This window comes from Vanacampus margaritifer, chromosome 12 (assembly GCF_051991255.1).
Source record: "Vanacampus margaritifer isolate UIUO_Vmar chromosome 12, RoL_Vmar_1.0, whole genome shotgun sequence".
Lineage (NCBI taxonomy): Eukaryota > Metazoa > Chordata > Actinopteri > Syngnathiformes > Syngnathidae > Vanacampus > Vanacampus margaritifer.
Genome location: NC_135443.1, coordinates 13,920,602 through 13,941,012, shown reverse-complemented (window position 1 = coordinate 13,941,012; position 20,411 = coordinate 13,920,602). Strand labels below are relative to the sequence as shown.

Here is a 20,411-nt window from a genome sequence, read left to right as displayed (position 1 = left end):
TATGGTGTGGATGGTTGAGCCACACATTTGCTTGATTGCCCCAGGTCTTTTTTTTTTTTTTTTTTAAGCAATTGGAGGGTATGGCAGCTCTCGTCTTTCTCTAAGGGAAGCTTGCTAAAAAAAAAAAAAAAAGGCAAGACTTCTTTCCCAGTCACACCTGTTTGTGTAACAAGTTAAGAGACAATTAGAAATTGTGTAGTTATTAAACTACTAATAAAAAAAGTATAGTAAAGTCTTTATGAACCTGGGTTAATAGTAATAATTGAAATCACAATTTTTGTTTGGTACAAAACAAGAAAATGTGTCAACATTTAAAAAAAATATTAAGACAAATAAAATTGCAAAATTAAAATTAAAAAATATGTGCAAATGTATAAATTTAAACAACTCAACTCAAAATTAGTATAATTTTTTTTTTTACGATTATGCTGATTTTGTAATTGTGGAGTGTAATGAATGAAATTTAATTTCCATTAATTGCATAGCCCTACTTGGCCTATCTGTGCTGCAGGGAATTTTGGAGCCCTCAGTAGACGACTTGTGGCTATTGTGATGGTTCGTTACTTTATTTATTGTTACTACAATATATAGATATGCCTAAATAATAAATAAATAAATATACATATATATACATACATATACATATACATATATACACATACATATATACACATACATATACATATATACACATACATATATATATACACATACATATATACATACATATATATACACATATATACATACATACATACATACATACACATATATATATATACATATACATATATATACATATACATATACATATATATACATATACATATATACACATACATATACAGTGAGGAAAATAAGTATTTCACCCCCTGGTGATTTTGTGAGTTTGACCCTTTACAAAGAAAGGAACGGTCTATAATTTTCATGGTAGGTTCATCTTAACAGTGAGAGACAGAATATTAAAAAAAATCCCAGGAAATCACATTATATTAATTTTAAACATTTATTTGTCTTTTATTGAGGAAAATAAGTATTTCACCCCCTACCAACCAGCAAGAATTCTGGCTCCCACAGACCCAGGGACAAGATTGTAGACCTGCACAAGGCTGGAATGGGCTACAAGACCATTAGCAAGCAGCTGGGTGAAAAGGAGTCAACTGTTGGTGCGATAGTTAGAAAATGGAAGACACACCAATTGACCATCAATCTCCCTCGGTCTGGTGCTCCACGCAAGATCTCACCTCGTGGAGTGAACCGGATCATGAGAAAGGTGAGGAAACAACCCAGAACTACACGGCAGGAGCTTGTTGATGATATCAAGGCAGCTGGGACCACAGTCACCAAGATGACCATTGGTAACACACTACGCCGTAATGGATTGAAATCCTGTAGTGCCCGCAAGGTCCCCCTGCTCAAGAAGGCACATGTACAGGCCCGTCTGAAGTTTGCCAATGAGCACCTGGATGATTCAGAGGAGGCTTGGGAGAAAGTGCTGTGGTCAGATGAGACTAAAATCGAGCTCTTTGGCATCAACTCGACTCGCCGTGTTTGGAGGGCGAAAAAATCTGACTTTGACCCCAAGAACACCATCCCCACCGTCAAGCATGGTGGTGGAAACATTATGTTTTGGGGCTGTTTCTCTGCTAAGGGTACAGGACGACTTCACCGGATCGAGGGGAGGATGAATGGGGCCATGTACCGGGAAATCTTGGGTGAGAACCTCCTTCCCTCAGCCAGGATATTGAAAATGGGTCGTGGATGGGTGTTTCAGCATGACAATGACCCAAAACATACAGCAAAGGCAACAAAGGAGTGGCTCAAGAAGAAGCACATTAAGGTTATGGAGTGGCCTAGTCAGTCTCCAGACCTTAATCCTATAGAGAACTTGTGGAGGGAGCTGAAGCTTCGAGTTGCCAAGCAACAGCCTCGAAATCTTCAGGATTTGGAGAGGATCTGCAAAGAGGAGTGGGCCACAATCCCTCCTGGGATCTGCGCAAACTTGGTGACCAACTACAAGAAACATCTGACCGCTGTGCTTGCCAACAAGGGTTTCTCCACCAAGTACTGAGTCATGTTTTGCTAGGGGGTGAAATACTTATTTTCCTCAATAAAAGACAAATAAATGTTTAAAATTAATATAATGTGATTTCCTGGGATTTTTTTTAATATTCTGTCTCTCACTGTTAAGATGAACCTACCATGAAAATTATAGACCGTTCCTTTCTTTGTAAAGGGTCAAACTCACAAAATCACCAGGGGGTGAAATACTTATTTTCCTCACTGTATACACATACATATATACACACACACACGCTAAAATTGAATATTTATTATGCACTTGCTTACTAGCTAGCTATAGTAATTGATATCAAATTTAAATGTGCACTTAAATTGTTTGTACCTAAGGAAAGTACTAACGTTCATGTCTCCAATATGATTAAAGAATAAAATTTGAGCAGGTGATCATATTAAAAACAATATAACTACCAAAGGACAATGTTTTTTGCCGAAATGCTTAAGCACTAGAGACTTCCACATGCTCTTTGACATGTTGTCTAATGACATAAAAGCTTTAAGGTTCTCTCTCACTTTGATGCTAGTCCTTTTGGGGCCATGAATGAAAGTTGGGGAAATGTGCAATGATAAACACCCATAAACATCCGTCTAATTTTACTTAGAGGCTATTAGTGTATCATCCTGAGAGGTGCTTTCATTCTCTCTCAGTGAGACGCTTCTCATCTATAAAACATGCAGGTTACGCTGAGAGGTAGCTATAAACTGCCAGTTTGCTCATTTAGCAATATCTAGGGAGTTCCACTATCAGGTGTTCATTTTCCACTGGCTGGCCTCTTGATGCCGTCTCGGCAGGGGGGTTACACTGCTTTGCAGTCATGAATGTGGGAAAGAAATGGGTGAAATGTTTCATTTTGATACTTAATAAAACTTTGTTGTACACAGCACAATGATTATTATATATTCTAATCTTCAAAATTATGTTGTTCAAAAAATATGTTTGCCGTAGTTGTTGGAGGCAACAAGCATTACGAAACTTAAGCAACTATAATTCTTAGGTGGTAGATATTTTGTTATTTTTAGATGCCATGTGATAAAAAGTCCCATAAAAATGAAATGCAGTGTTCCCTCGCTATAACATGGTTCAGTTTTCACGGCCTCGCTGTTGCACGGATTTTTTTTTTGTGTGTGCAATTTTGCATGCACTTTTTTTTTTGCAGCAATGTACCTATTTTATCAAATTTATGATAATTTGAACATTGAGAATGCTTAAACAAAAGAGAAATGTGAGAAAATGTAAATGCCTCAATAAGAAAAGTGTATAAACTGTGTGGCGAGGGGTTTTAGAGACTTAAAACAACAAATGTAAAACATAAAGCTAACAACTTTGCGGATTTCATTTATTGCGGGCATTTTTTGGAACCCAATCCCAGCGGAAAATGAGGAAACACTGTACACCAGGAGTGTCAAACTCACATCAGCCCAGGGGCTATTTGGAGGAAAATATATTACCAAGTGGGCCAGACTGGTAAAATCATGGTATATAGATCAGTGGTTCTCAACCACGGTCCTCGAGAGCTTGCTGATGAGCTGATCATTTGAAACACCTGTGTTGGCTGAGGGAGGCCCCGACGCGTTGTCGCAGATTGATGACGTATGCGCCAATTCTCGCGTGAACCGTCAGTCTGTCAACAACAATGGTGGATAGCCGTGTCGTAGTCGTTTTGCGCAGCCGCCTCAGCTCGCTTATGCAGCAAAATATTTTTGCTTCTTTATTCCCATGTTCAACAAGCGGTGTTGTACTTCAATCACCCGCCATTGTTACTGCTATTGTGTTCGTCTTTTTCATGTTGTTATGATATTTGCAAAGCCATGTTTGTTCTGTAAATTGCAATAAAGTTAGGGGGAAAAAAAGTGTTCATCTTCTTCGCTGATTCTTCTTCTACGCTTTCCTGTGGCTGCGCTACAACGCCACTCCAAACTTGTCATATACATTATAGCCGTTAAACGCCCTCAGTGTCTTCTTTTGGACACACGCAAGTCTTGAAATGTTCCTGTATGTACGTGATTTGTTTGAAGAACGAAGCCGGCTTTGCTTCCGTCTTGATGGGGCCAGAGACTTGGAAAACAGACTGGATAGGGGTACTCGAGGACGAGGGTGATATCGACCCGTTTTGCATATATACTGTTCCCAGAATGTATTGTGTGGTGCAGTTAATGAAATTATAAGACGTTAATCCATGTTATATGGATTTGTGTTACCAGTCCCTGAACGTGTGTCATATTCAGCACGTTTGATTTTTGTTGGTCTATGTTTTCATTTGTTTTAACAAATCATAACTTTAGGTTGTGTGTAAAATAATGACATCCTAGTCAACTCTGTATACAAGTTGCATTGCTCATCTGAGGATTGCTTGTGAAATTACGAATTTATATGTTTTGATTTTGTTTTGTTTATTGAGAAAAAAAATATTAGATTTTGGATGTCTGATGAATTGGTCCGACATTATTCATTTTTTCACTTTACAAGAACATCTCACGGGCCGGTTTAAACCCCTTTGCGGGCCTGATCCAGCCTGCGGGCTGTACGTTTGACACCCCTGCTGTACACCCTTGGTCTGGTTCTGCCGTGTCTTTTATAAAACAAGAGACTGACTGAAATTATACATCAACTTCAGTCTGGCGTATTTTTAATCAACGAAACTGCCCAGCCACTGGGTAACTGTAGCAGCTTGAGGGTAGACGTGTACTGCCTGATTACCTGGGGAACATGGGAAATTACATCTGCTGATACACAACACACTCATCCAAGTCCCCCGCCTGTCATAACTTCCTCCAATATCTCGCTCTTCATCTTCTCTTCCTCACCTGGAAGCTTTCAGAGCATCCATCCCTATAAATAAAACGGTCACTGCATTGTCTTTGGCCTATGACAAAAAAACAGATGGCAATCATAACAGTCCTTAGTCAACTTCCCCAAATTATAATCTTACAAAGAAACCTGCTTCAGGCAGCAAGACAATGATGGATGGTATCTCTGGGGCTCATATAAAAAAAAAATGGTAGCTTCTAACTATTTACAACAGAATTTAGCCACTTGAGATATAATTAGGTTCACAATCATCCAGAACATAAAGCAATGACCTAGATACAACTTGTAGTAAAATGACTGCACTGCTGAAGAAGTGGAAAGAACTGCTTAAAAAAATGCTCAAGTTAGAGTAATGTTACTTTAAAATAAAATAAAAACAAGAACTCCAAATAATTGAGCTAGATTAAGTACTCTGGTTTCTGTTGATATTTTTTTTAATCAGAACATGAACATCAAATAGATTTAAAAAAAGCATATACAAAAATCCAATAGAAATTGCAACTACTACTAAGGCCCAACAACATCATCACTAACCAGTACTAAAATAATGAAATCTTAAGATAAAATTCTGGCAAATTTAGCCGCAAGAAATTGTCTCGTCAATGTTCACACATAGCACAATAGGCCCACCAGGTAAGGATGACATTTATAAAAAAATAAAAATTAAAAAAATTTAACTGAGACAAGGCTGCTCAGTGCATGAAATGGCTGTCCTTTTTCATCGTCTGTCAGCTAAACAATATCAAACCATGGGTTCTGACATTTGAGTGCCAGTTTCTGCTAAATCTTTTTTTCCACCTTGAAATCTTTGCCTCTGTGTGATGTCACGGAGATTTTTTTGTGCAGTCCTAGCATCATTTTATTGGTGAAATAGAAAAACTCTGCTAGTGGATTGGTGTAACAGAATCACACGGAAGCACCAAACGCACAAAATTGTCTGACGAAACCAAACAAATAGATCGCAGAAGCAATAGTAGATACAAAAAGTATCAAGCGGACTGTAGCGCAATGTAACTCATTAAAAGTTAAATGTTTTTCGCAACAAAAACATTCAAAAGTAAAACGTATTATTAAAACTACACTGACAAGTTAAAAAAAGTTACTTAAGTAATGTAAATGTAGTTTGTTGCATCCTATCTCTGCTGCAGAGGCAGATAATATTATCTATACTTTAAGTCATTCAGGCCATCTTTTCCTTCATCTATCCTTGCTTGTGACAGATTTTATTCCTGCAGGAAAATACTTAAACATCACCCACAGTATTGGGAATTCTGATCCATCACAAAGACTGTGTAGTCTTCGAATTATTGGAAACCTTAATCTGTTTTGTTTGCGCATGGAAGGGGAGCGAGATTCTATTAGAGAGATTAAATCGTTTCCATTGCCAGCTGAGGCATCAAAGGCCAACCAAATTGAAACCCCTGAGTTGAGTGGGTTTCTCTTAAGTCACTTATTTGTCCGTTTCATCACGCTAATGGCAGAAGCCATCATCCCATTATATTGCCACAGCTGAGTGAGGTTAAACAAATGCAGCTTGTTGGAAGTTGCACAACCTCCAAGTCAAGTCTCACTGATCTCCATGTGTACATGACATCAAAATCAGCTTGTCTATAGCTACTCTCTGAGCAAACCTTTGAACCCTGCTGCATTAACGACTGCATTTTGTTTTTCAAACTCATACACTTATTGAAAATTCCTGGCTGTAATGTGTTATGCAAACAACATCTTGTCAAACTAAAATTGGTTTGCTTGTCTAAGGAATTCTGTAAATGAGGGGCAGGCAACTGAAAGGATAGAAGGGGTCACAATTTTTCATCAGTGCTACTGGGGGGGCCCACAAAAGGACTGGATGATAAGACTGCCATGAAGACAAAATGCGTGCATATGTATGTTTTTTATCTAACTACCATTGTGGGGACCGAATTAAAATTGTGGGTGCATTTTGCTGGCCCCCACAAGTTCAGACCTCTTTTTTTGAGGGTCAAAACTTGGTTTTAGAGTTTAGGTTTGAATTGGGTTATGGTTGAGGTTAGGGTAAGGAAAGGGAGTAGGCAATCATTTTTTATGGTTGGAATTAGGGGAAGGGTCTAGGAAATGCCTCATGTCAATGAGCTTTTGTACTATAGGGCAGAATAAGTTCCGATACCAGTGCAACTAAGCTACATCTGTCATCTAGTGGTGAATATTGATATTACAACAAATTATATACAGTGGAATTGTCCAACCCACAAATAGCAAAAATCTGTGTATAACTCACGCCCACTGAAATGAATTGGGGATTTTTTACCAAAAACAAAAAATATATATATGCATCTTGCTAAATCTCTATTATGCATGTTGCACAAAAATGTCCATCCCCCACCACCACAATAAATTAATACATTTGGGGTGACGTGAATAATTGGATCTGTGGGTGGGGAGGTGTGAGTCCAATGTAGTAGAAGAAACTTTTCTTTTTTTTTGTTGTAGTTTTCCCTCTTCTTTTTCTTTTAAATCAAGTGACAACTGATTGTGGCATTCCCATCCCCGCTGCATGTCTGTATATTCTCAGCATGCAAGGCACAGTAAACTCAGTGAGACAGTGATACTAAGACCACATGCAATCAAATCATGCATTACCTGCTTAAAGACAATAGAAAAAAAATCTCTTTGCAGTAACTGAGATCATTTCTCCCGTAAGAGTAAATTATAGAGTTCTTTTGTACCAATTTGTCACAGGAAGGTTGTATAAAGATATTGATTTAGCAGGAAAATCACTCAGAAATAAGTCAATCAAGCCTGATAGAGTCATATCTCTGGGACCCTCTCTCAGACATGGTAATGTTCATCATAGCCAGGAGAACATTGACGCGTTTCTCATTCCACAGAAGGAAGCACTTTATCTATAATGACTCCACATTCCCAAAGCCCTACAGTAACCACACAATCACTTGTGTCAACAGAAGAAAATCCATTGCTTCAGGATGTCCAGTCACTGCTTAGCATCCATGAGGACAACAACTGTGCAGCCAATATGACCTGGAGAGCAGCTAGTGATTATTGGCTTTCATTGCATTTGATGGGGGAGTATTTCATTAACAGACAGAGAATGTTCAATTAAAAGATTACTTCAACATAGACATATTGCATCACTGCAGCACACAAACAAATTACTGTACAGACACAGGAAATTTAGCAATGTGTTTGATCGTCATCAGTAACTGAATAACAATAAGTAATTTAGATGAATCAGTGCATGTCTAGATTGTCTACTTACAATATCTTTCAATTAAAAAAAATAGATTAATGCAGGGTGCTACTTACTATGCATAGGTTAATCATAAAAATTAGGTACTGAGCTAAAATGGGCAATTTCCCAGTTTGGCTTAATTAAAAATGCAACAGCTCAATATTGTTTATTTTTTAGACTGCTGAAAAAAAACAGGTGCTGACAGTCTACAATACGCCTGGAATTGTCTCTTCATTCCCTAAAACACTTCTAAAAAAGGAACATCCGAGGGGAAACCGAAAAGGAGGATTGATACAGCTGAGCCAAATAACCATCTCAGCTACCTACCCCTTGACAAACCAAGTCTTCCATTGAACATGTCAGTAATAGGTGGGGCCACAGTGACACCTACAGGCACGTTGAGCAAGCACTGATTCAATTCAAGCTGCTGCACCTTTGCAGGAATGTACTGAAAATGCAATACAATTTGGGGGGAGAAACAAAACATTGTTCTGTTTGGGAAAAAAAGTGGTCTTAATAAATGCTCCTCACATTGAGTGATGTTTTGATGTGAAATGTGTCAACACTTCAACTCTAGTGCCAGTCTATAAAATGCAGTGTCTTTCTTTCTCCAGAAGAGACAAGGCTGCAATTAAAAATGCAAGCATACAGCCAACAAAATAAAAAACATAAAATCCTTATAAAATGTAGTATAGTGGGCTGGTAATGCTGATCACAGACTATTTTCAGTGACAAAAATTGAAAAGTGAAAGGAGATCTATATTGTAGAAGGGGGTGAAGCGGTCTAATCGCGGTAAAATAGCCGATTTTCTTACTCCGGTGACTGGCCAATCAAATAGCTAACAGAAAAGTTGCCAGTCATGGCAAAATAGTCACCTCAATTTACATTACAGTACTTGTACTTGTAAAATCAGCACACAGTTGGAGGGGGTGACCAGCTCAGACCTTGGTTCCTACATTAAAGCCAAAATGTGATGTTTATTTGTGTCATATTGAGGGACACAAGTAGCATTGTTTAGCTTTTAAAACAAAGTTGGCGAAAACGTTTTACTTTTCCACTTCATCAACACATAGATTTACATTTCCAGAAGTATTTGATTCAAGGTAGAGAAGTTCTGCACATTAATTCCAAGAGGAGAAATGCGGTTACTTTTGTTAACTGATAAAATAAAAGCATCACTTTAACTTCTTGGTTTATGTAAAATAAATAAATACATACAGTACATAAATAATGTAAAATCAGGGAGATGGGGGGCATAAATCGATTTTTTTGTTTAAAGTAGAGAAAAAAATAAAAATAAATCATTCGCCCAGCCCTAAAAATAATAATAGATGCCTAGTTTTTCCAGATATTCACAGACTGGCCACAACTTGATGACTCTTGACAATCTGCACTTAACACTTCCTGAACAACAATGATAATTTGACACAGGCAGAAAGTTTGTCATATTTGTCAAAACTGGAATTCTGAGCCAACAGTAGCAAATGGAGAAATATGCTAATTAGGGGGTGTAACCTCTTGTGCCACTAATTTGATTTGCTAGAAACACCCCAACCCCCAAATAATAAAAAGCAACGACTGCATTTACCATCACTGAAAGTAGCAGATGCCTTTTTCATCACATCGCTACCAGCGCACATCCCAATAGCAAACAAACAAACGAAGAATATGTGAATCCGAGAAGAAGACAAAGAAGTAGGGGAATGGCTCAGACTTTAAGGAAGAACAAGACACGAGAAGCAAATACCACAAAACATTGCAGAAGGCAGCCTTTACACAGTATGCAGAGAATTAAGAGGTGTTGAGAAGAAAGTTGCCATTTCTGCAACTGTATTTTACTATGGAATACATTTGTTTTCCCTTATCAGACAGCTCAAGCTGCTGTGAGGCAGTTTGGATACGCTTTGTTCTGACGCTTCAGACACTCATCTCCGCACAACTTACTGAAAAACAAATCTGCATGGGCTGTTTTAACTTGGTCCGGTTATTATTGAGATATGGCTGAAAACACACCAGCTGGCGTGTCATCCATGATCCCATTTTAAGCAGATTGGAGGGGGGAGCCCTGTGTGTATGCGGTTATCTATCCATCTCTCAGAACTGACACGATTAACTGGACCTAGAACAGGACCCGATTCAGCGCTTCACCGGGGTCATTTCACTGTTCAACAGAGCAGCAAGATGTGTGAAGGCAGATGCATTGACCTTCATTCATTGTGTGGCACTGGCAGTGCAACTATCACAAATATGTGTGCGTGTATTTGTTTTGATACCTTATGGGCCCCATATTAACCATCATTATGGGGGACCGACGTGTTTTTGTGGGGACATTTTTGTGGGCCCCACAAATTCAGATTTGCAGCATCATGTATAAAGTGATTCAAGTCATTGAAACACTGCCTCTGACTATATATTGTGTCAGGCAGCAATCAATAGCCAAATGAATGAATTAGCACCACAAATATGGATAAAAATAAAATAAATTATTCCCACAGAGTGGAACTGCCATAAAACAAGACATTTAAAGCAGGTTAAAATCAAACAATGCAAAATTCAAAGTCTTTGTAAAATCACAATCTGAGATTAAAAAGTCTTTAGATGTGACATGTAGTTTTCCAACAGTCGTTTCCAAATCTTCCAATGTAACAGGTATAAATAATTATAATCCGGAGCGACTTCTAAATTTCACCCACGGCAATTTGAACTCTTCAATTAACCCATTATGGATTGTGTATTTTGTGACGTGGGAGGAAAATCAGAGTACTAACACACACACACAGTAAAGATAAGCATATAGGCACACAGAACATGCAAACTCCAGTCAGAAATGTTCCAACAGAGATTCAAACCTTGATCTAACTGAGGCAGATGGCTAACCACCATTTTACAAAAATTCCCTAAAAGCAACCAAAGTCGAAGATAATGACAGTGAAAAGAGATCAGCTTGTGAGCCATTTGCAGTTTCTTTGAAAGTAGTAACCCCGTCCGTGCTTTGCGGTCTAAACGATTGCCAGAGTGATTGTTTAGTGTAGTTAAAAAAAATAAAAAATAAAAACATATGTAGACAGTGGAATCTTCTCCATAATGCGACCACAGACACTGCAACCCGATATTGTCTTAAAACTTTCACCATGTAAGCGGCTTTCGAAGAGCCACCAGCCATTCAGAATTAAGGGAGCATTAAAAACTCAATGACTCCAATAATTAAACTTTAACAAAGGACATAAAGCAAACCGGCACCCTCTAAAAGCTGTCGCCAACCATTAAAACAGTGGGACCACAAGGGCTCATAAAATTATTAACCTTTGTAGTTCATATTACACTGCTGTTTTGACTAAGAACTTCAATACACCGTGGCCTCCTAAACATAAATGACTTCATAATATTTGTTAAGAGTTTCAGATAAATTGACCATTTCAAGAATCAACAGGACTGGGAAAACAATTAGAATAGGTTTAGCAGTGATACTTCATCTCCAACTGGTTCACCTTGTGATGCAACAATGCTGCACAAGGATTTCATAAAGTTAGTTAAAGAAGGAATTAAGTCATAGTCACGAATAATAAATCAGCGCCCATTATTAAAACAAAGTGATGCAGAAGGCAAAAGACCATCCAAATGTAGACAACTTGATTGTGTGGTTATGTCCACAACACATCATTCCCTTATATTACAGCAGCCACATATTAAAAATAAGAATGGCAGTGATAAATGCACAAATACACACATACGCTTATGTCAACCAGTAATGTGAAAGAGGGACAAACATGCCAGTCAATGCGCTTTCCACAAAGCAGAGTCCATCTGGTTGAATAGTAATTTCAAAGTTTTGCTTTTAGATCTCAGTATTTCCACGATATGCAGTAAGCAGCAGCAAATCACACACATGAAATCCAAATTAAGGAAACTGGCCTATTAAGTGTACAAACATCTTTGTGTATACAACACATATGACGATGATGAAGAATGCCACGTCACCATGTCCTCAGGGTGGCTATTTACATCAAAGATTAATTTAATTAGTGTTATCCAACAGAGCAGCCTGTTATTCTCATCTATTAATTCAGCATACATTAGAGACCACTCATTTCACACAACATACACACTACTTACCATAATGGGTGTGTGTTGGCAAACAGTGCATAAGGAGGTTAAGAAACGATTACAGCAGGGACGGCAAACATACGGCCCACAGGCTAAAATCAGCACGTTGGGGGTTCAATTCAGCCCGCAGGATGAATTTCAAAGGGAAGTAAATTCTGTAGTGGCATTACAGTTATGTGCAGCGCTAAGACTTCTGGAATAATATTTATCCATGCAATGTTCAAATGTATTAGTTTGCACATTTATGGCAGATGATCACTTTCTTTCTTATAGAGTGGATATAAAACAAAATAAAAAAATAAACACATTCCTGTTCATTTTTTTTATTCTATTTAAAAAAAAAAACGACAAAGTTAACATGATCATTTCAGAACGTCTTTCACCATTATCGTGACCCGTGTATTCGGTCCTGTATTGCTCAGTCTTGAAGAAAAAAAAAAAGAAGACATTTTAGAGGAGAAGTTAAAATAGCATTTAAAAAACTGAAATAAGGTGGTTGCACAAGTGTGCCCACTCTATTAGAACTGGGGATGTAAATGTGTTTAGAATTTAACAATCACATTCAAACTCATGTTAAATCTGATCACGCTTGCCAACATTTAATGTGCTTATAAAAGTCCAGCTGTTGTAGTAGGGTTTTCCACACATTTTTGTTGTCAGCACAAGACATGGTGTGCAGTTAACTAATTGTTCAAAGATATCAGTCAAGAGAAGGGTAAAAAAAAAAAAAAAGTATGTCCAAGGCATTTAATATATCAGAGAAGACAGTCAAGGGAGTAGTAAAGTGTAGAAAATATGGCACAACAGTGACATTACCAAGAACTGGATGTGCCTCCAAAAAAGTGTTCAAGTCCAAGAGGCAGATAAGACAGCAATATTTAAGGAAGAGCATAAATTTCTGGGAAGTACATGTGATGCATTTTCATGTCAGGGCTAAGGGACAGGGTGGAAGATGGAAGCCATATCTTACAAAGAAAAAAAAACACACTTGAAATCTCTGAAACGCATATGTTAAGGACTTTTCACACTGCACTTAGCAGATTGTGTATGTGCTGCAATGCCGTGACGACGGAACACCTTGTCGCGTTGTATGACAAGGTGAGTGTTTGCCGTCGTACCACCGTGCCTCAAATTGAAAAATGTTTCATTTGGGAGAGATGATGGAGTGAGAGGGGTTGGTGGATTGATTTCAGAGAGCTCTCAGAGTGCTAACATAAAAAGAATTTGCCAAACTTGCACAATAAATGGTATTCGGTAAATTAATCAAAAAGTCATAGCTTTGGAGCACAATACAACAAAGATTTAAGGTTTTGACACCAATTTTGTTTTTTGTTTTTTTAAATTATACTTAACTATGATTTCACCAGACTGGCTCACAAACAAATTAGGCTGTATGCAGTGCGAGAGATATAATGAGTTTCAGCCCCCTGGAGAATGTCAACGTGGATGTTGAATGCTGTTACATAGCAACAACTTTTAAAAAAAGAAAAAAAAAGCGAAAGAGTGCAAGTCTGACACATCATGTAGGTTGCGAGCAGACAAACTTTAGAACATTGCATAACACTATGTACTGCACAAAATAAAATAAAAAAATGGAATCCATCTGAAAAAAATGTTTTAAAAGGCATTTCTTCTTATCTGCCATTACCTAACTTCCAATTACTAAGCTCTTTCACTTCTAGTAAAAGATCCTACCACAGACAGACACAAAAAGGTCATTTATATTCACTACTCAATGATTTTGAATGAAATTTCAAGATGAACCTTTTAGGGTAATTTAATCTAACCTTTTCTTAACTTGATGGCTCAAACGCATATAGTGAATTTGACCAATCAACTTGTGTGAGAAAACAGCAAGTTGAAAAAAGTGATGATACCCCGCATATTCATGAGTTCACATATTGAGCTTTTTCTCTCTCTCTCTCTCTCTCTGTTAATATCCGCCTACTTGATGTTGTGCTCAGGCCAAAGCATTACAACTATTTCATTGCCACCACTATCTTGTGCCATATTGGTGCCAGGCAACTACAGGACCTGTCAAAATGAGTTGAAAAGTCTGAACTTGAACAAAGGTTGTGCTTTGTCGCGACCAATACTTCTATTTTCATGAACAGAATCGGGTAGTCAACGCATGCTGATAAATAAGGCATGCAAGATCACCAACATCTTGATAAGGTCAAAAAGCAGAGTACTTACCAGCATTGACAATGGCATCCAATTCCAAGACAGTTATGTCTCCTTTGTAGAGAGATACTTTGTCATTCAGACCGCCTCCCCCTGTCAAAAGGTTCCCATCTTCTTTTCTATCAGCTAAGTGAAAAAAATAGAAAAAGAAATCATATCACCACAATATATTATGATTAATTCTCATGCATGTAATTTAATCAGTTCCTCAATATATTGCATTTTAAAATATAAAATAAGGTGTACAGTTGTGTAATATTTACAATGAAACATTGATGGTCAAATCAACATTGGAAAAACTGTCATAAGACCATGTGCAGTGCCCCACAATAAGAATTAAAGATTAGCAGTGAAGAATATAAGTGCTAAGTTCTTTAAAAAAAAAATAATAATAACATCAATATGATATTTAGCACTTGCTAAATCAGACATTTTGAATTTCTAAGCTTGATTAAACTGCAATAGGTCAAATGCTGGATCATCAACTGTATGTTACAGAATCATTTTTGGGGGAAAATACAATACAGTAATGTCTTTCACTCAACTTCAAAGACCGCAAACAAATTACACATTTACCTGGTGTTTTTTTTTTGTAAACATAATATTTCAGAATTGATGTTGAGAGCAAAGTAGGGTTGGGCTTTGTTTGAAATAACTGTTTCAAGTGTTGCAATTGCTGTTCCAAATGATACTTCATTCTGATTCTTTTAGGGGGATAGTGTCAAAATGGTTTATATCGGGGGGGTCCAAACTTCTTTTTTTTTTTTTAAGCATCCCATGACAGACTACAATGAAACCTACCTATTAATTTATGGGCTTGAGTATTGGCAGTCAAAACTGGTTGCAAGGAAAAATAACTTGCATAAAATAAATAAATAAGTTGTCCGAACACAAGAAATCCCAATCTATCAAAATACAATGTGGACTGTGGATAACACTTAAATTTTTTAGTTTGAATAACAGCAAATCGTGAGAACATATCAATACATGAGTATCGAGTACAAATGAAAAATCAGCTTTTGAAGGGTGATTTTGTGTGTTATTCAAGAATGACAGTCGAATTTTATATCCATTTTTTTCAAGGCAAGTATACTGAAGTGCAAAGTGTGGTGCAGGAATTGGACCACCAATGGTGGCTCTTCTTACAGTAGTTTTCTTCTCTCCAGGTTGAAATCTTGTCCAGACTTATATAATCTTGACGACGGTAACCCTCCTTGCGTCTCTCCTCGCAATCCATGCGGAGAAGTCTCTCTGTCAAAAGATAATAAAAAAGGGGGAAAAAAATAAAATTAGCTTGACAGCCGCTACATACCAAGAAAAACAATGTGTATTGTGACTTTACTACAGCCATATGATTGGTTACACAATTGTTTCACAGTATCAGACTGCCCCTGTAACAATTCATTGGAACTTGTAAGGGCTGCATACTGTATGTTGTGGTACCGCTGCCGAGCTCAACACCAATCCATCAATTTTTAACACTGCTTGTTCTCTTTAGGTCACGTCTGAGCTAGAGTGATGTCTATGCCACCTGTCTTTAGGTGAGAGGTATGGTACAGGAACAACATGGATTGGTCACCAGCCAATCGCAGGGATAAAACAAACAACTATTCACACTGACTGCTCTGGACAGTTTATTTAGAGTCTTCAATACAAACAAAAATACAAGTTTTTGGAATGGTCAAAGAACCACAGAACCCGAAGAAAACCCACGCAAAGACAGGCAGAACATGCCAAATCCACACAAAAAGGTCGGAGCCTAGGTTCAAACCCAGAACTGTGAGATTCTAATCACTAGGTCACCGTGCTGCCTATCTATTTCACCGATTGATTTCATAATTACATTAATTTATTAAAATGATATACAGAGCTGTACTACAACTACAGTATTTTTGCTACCCCCCCCCAAAAAAAATATTTTCATTAACGTGCTTACACGCGTTTTGTAATAGTAGACATCAAAGTAATAGTATAAAGCATGACATGCACTAAGGAAACGAGATAGGCCTTTGCAAATTATAATATTGCCCTAGAGGAGTTGAAGGCACTTCAAAGGGGCTCAGGAAGAAACTTGTATCTCGACGATAACCAGTCCCAATTTCCATTTTTGTTTTCTGTTTACCTTTTATGTACGTCATTGCCATGGTTCTCCTTTTTGCATTGACCTATCCCTACAACTACATAAAAACTCAACATTACGGTAATCTGGACCAGTTTGACAATTGGAATTGTAACAAAGGGCTGTATACATAAACAAATTTAAAAAAATAAAAAAATTATTAAAACAACAACAAATGCACTGAAATGAACATTCTTGGCTGAAACAGAAAATGAGGAAACTAATGCAGAAAAAAAATAGTACTGTACCTTAAAAAATATTTTTTTTTAAATGAATTATTAATAATAATAATAATAATTCAAAAATAATAATTGGCTGAGTCATTTTCTCCTCTTTGATGAATTTATCTACAATGGAAAGTTATCTTCATTCTGCAGGTCAATTCTAATTTTTTTTTTTTTTAAGGGTTTCAATGTCAATGTGAACAGTATTTTTATTTATTTTTTTATCCGACCCAGGCTTCTTTCGCATGTGGATAAAAATTGGATAAGTATCTGACAAGACTGCAGTCTGGACACTCATGTTGCCTAATTTTCAACAAAACTGAACAGATAAATAAATATATGGTTGGACTGGTCCAGTTCCAGCTCAAAATGGCTTACCAACTACTAGTGTTGTTCCGATACTGGGAGTGGCCCCGATACTGCATTAAAACAGTGGTATCAGCATCTGCAAGTACTAACAAGTAACATGCCTATACCATTATTTCTGATGCTAATATAGGACTTTGGATGCGACGTTCACTTGATGTGTGACGTGTTCACTGCATGCCGAGCCAAGATATCCTACTGGCCCTTGAATGCTCTGAACCAATGGCATGTCAGGTTTTTTTATGTTTGGTGAAAAAAATTTATTGGGTATCGGCTGATACTGCAAAGCTGAGTATTGGATTCGGTATCAGGGGCCAAAAAATTGTATCGGAACAACACTATCAACAACCCGTTTCTAGGGTTTGTCGTAATTAGGCTGCCATTTTCTTAAAAGCAGTTGGCCACAAAGGGAAAAAAAAGTGTTTATGGTTCTTTGCCAGGGGTCACCAACCTTTGGATCGGTTAAATAACATCTTTGAGCAGACCGGCGAATTACGACATTACAGCCGATCACAAAATAATCGGCCAAACCGATATGGCCAATGAGATCGGTGGAAAGTCTAGAAAATATGGGAAGATCTCCCTTTACATTTAGCATCAATGAGTTATTACCTCTAGTTGCATATTTTGCATGAAGCAGTGAGAGGAGTAAGATGGAAGCCTATTCCATACTTTGAATGTTGCTTCTGCTTCCTGTGTGAAGTTAGCATGCTTGCGTGGGTATTCCGGTTTCCTCCCACATTCCAAAAATATGCATGTTAGGTTCATTGAAGACTCTAAATTGTCCTTGGGGGTGAATACTAATGGTTGTTTGTCTATAAAAGCGCTGCAATTGGCTGGCCACCAATCCAGTGTGTCCAGTCATCTGGCTGGACTCCAGTTCACCTGTGATCCTAAAGAGGATTAGCAATATAGAAAATGGCTGGATGGATGGAATGTAAACACAAACACCATTTGAATTCTAAACCCTTTCAGCCCAATCTTCATCACTACTTTATATAAAAGCTGCTTAGTGCATTGCATTTCAATTAAGTCAACACTTTATGTTGGTGTAACCATGCGGTTTGTACCCACCACAGCGCTATATCCTCATTTATTTTGCTGGTATTGGATATTGAAAAACATCTCATCATAAAATCATATCGAAAGCCTACTCACCATTTTAAAAAAATTCAATCACACTAAATTTAAAATTAAATTCGGAAACTTTTATGACACTTTAATAGACTTTTATCTCAGTTTACAGCACTATAAATTGGACAGGTAGCGGATTAGCTCGGAATATGATATTCTTTCATATCATTACACTGCTGCCTGCTCCAAGTACAATTCCTTAGATTAACTACGACTTTAATAGAATGGATTATAAAAAAAAATCCCAACAAACCTTGAAATAACGACGTGCCACACAAATATAAAACACTGAGGCCACAAGTATCAAGTATTTCCAAGACAAGGCATCATCTGGTCAGGTCTTTCTGGTCTACTTTAATTTACATGAGCAGCACATTTTGCACAAATGTATCCATCCACTATTGTGCTTGTCCTCATTCAGGTTAAAGGCAAGACTGGTTGCGAGAAAATGGGCCCATGAAGACAACAATTCACACTCACACTAAGTTAGGTGTTTAGGACTGTGTCAAGTTTTCAATTAATTTAAGAAACATGTTTCTGGAATGTGAAAGGAAGCCGGACTACCCAGAGAAAACAACATGCAAATTCCACACAAGAAAACCAGATTTGATTAATGTGCACAGGAAACTGGTAGGACACACATAAAAAAATAAAATATTTAAGTGTTAAAGTTTGCATAATAGTATTGTACACATTGAAAGATTAGTGTACACATGGATGAAACCAGCACTGATTAAATGATCAATTGCACATGTGCTGCACCTGCACCTTCACTTAATTGCACTTGACAAGATTAAATACCAGAGAAGGTGTATGCTAAGGTGTGCAATATATATTTTGACTATTATGAGGCGCTAATAATGTTGCAAATAATAAAACATTTGTTGTCTCGCAGTCGATGTGCCGTTTGGCTCAAGAAATATTAGCACATATGCATGTTAGTGAGCATCACACGTCGCGACGAAGCTTGCATCGACGTTACTCCGACAGGTGAATGACAAAGAAACTGCTACCCTGGATGCAAGCTAAATACGAAGTAGCCTGGGGAGAGTAGACTGTTGTTTCCAATGCCAAACACGCAATAACGGTAGCCAAGCTGCAGGCGCATCCTCACAACATGTGTCCACTTAGTGTGTGTAGGATTAGAGCATGTACTAAATGGAAAGTAGTTTGGAGCCACACGTGGAAGCAATAAGAGCGTTGGTCTATTTTCAAGCATAATTAAGAATCTAGGCTGTCTGTCAGCCATGAAGATGATAATATTCCCATTCCTCCTCAAATCAAGCCTTACCTTTTTCAGTCTTCCAATCCTTTTTCTTTTTGCTCATGCTGCCGGAGTAATTGGTCTTCGAGTGGTTGTTTTTTGACTGTGGCAACCCCAGACTCACTGTGAATTGTATTCCGGGGGATACAATAGAAATATAAAGTCTGAAAGCCTTTAGCCGCTTCTCTCACCTGTGAAGCTGTCAAATATCTACGGCGCTCTCTCGGCTCAACCTACCGTGATTGCGGCGTGAATTATGTGTACGATTTGAGACCATCCAATTGGCTGGTAGGAATAGGGAAGTGACCTTGTGATTGGTTAAATTGTTGACTCAATCAAAAGTGGGCCACGGTCTGAAGACGCGTGATAGGTCATTTGAAATAGTTGTGCTTTATGGCTTGTGAGGTCCTGCAAAGCCTGGTGGGTTTCTAGCCACTCAGAACAAAGAAGGCGAAAAATTTAGAGGTAAATTCCTCTAAAATATATGTTTTGATTTGGTTGTTCAAATAAAATATAATAACTAACTCTCGTATGCATCTATCATTATTGCGAGTTGTGCACATGATGGACCATGTAAAATGAAGCTGGAACTGACATGAGTGCAATTTGTAACTATTTGGACAGCAATAGTTTATCTTAAATTATGAGCATTAATAATGTCAGTGGATACTGGTGTTAAATACAAATAATAATGTTATTAGACCAGTTACGACTATTATAGCAGGTCTTCATATCTTCAGCTTGGATCCAGGGGCAACCTTCTGTTATCTGCTGTGTGCTTGGTGTACTGACTTGAAATTTTACTGACTCAAACGTTAGTCAATGTTTCCTCTCTCTGTTTATTGTTATGAAATAAATATAACGGTGGACACTTCTACAAGCAGACGCACGACTGAAT

General features: G+C 37.7%; 1 protein-coding gene across 2 annotated transcripts in view; it reads right to left on the bottom strand.

Annotated features, from left to right (window-relative positions):
• The window catches only part of macrod2 (mono-ADP ribosylhydrolase 2), a 410,765-nt gene extending 391,011 nt beyond the window's left edge, over positions 1 to 19,754 (bottom strand). For both annotated transcript variants that reach the window (XM_077581899.1, XM_077581900.1), the window contains exons 1-3: positions 19,541 to 19,754; positions 15,553 to 15,657; positions 14,419 to 14,532 (exon numbers count right to left, since the gene is read on the bottom strand). In XM_077581899.1, coding sequence (XP_077438025.1) covers positions 14,419 to 14,532; positions 15,553 to 15,657; positions 19,541 to 19,577 — 256 coding nt within the window. In that variant the 5' untranslated portion in view covers positions 19,578 to 19,754. The remainder of the gene's footprint in view (positions 1 to 14,418; positions 14,533 to 15,552; positions 15,658 to 19,540) is intronic.
• Positions 19,755 to 20,411: the final 657 nt, after the last annotated feature.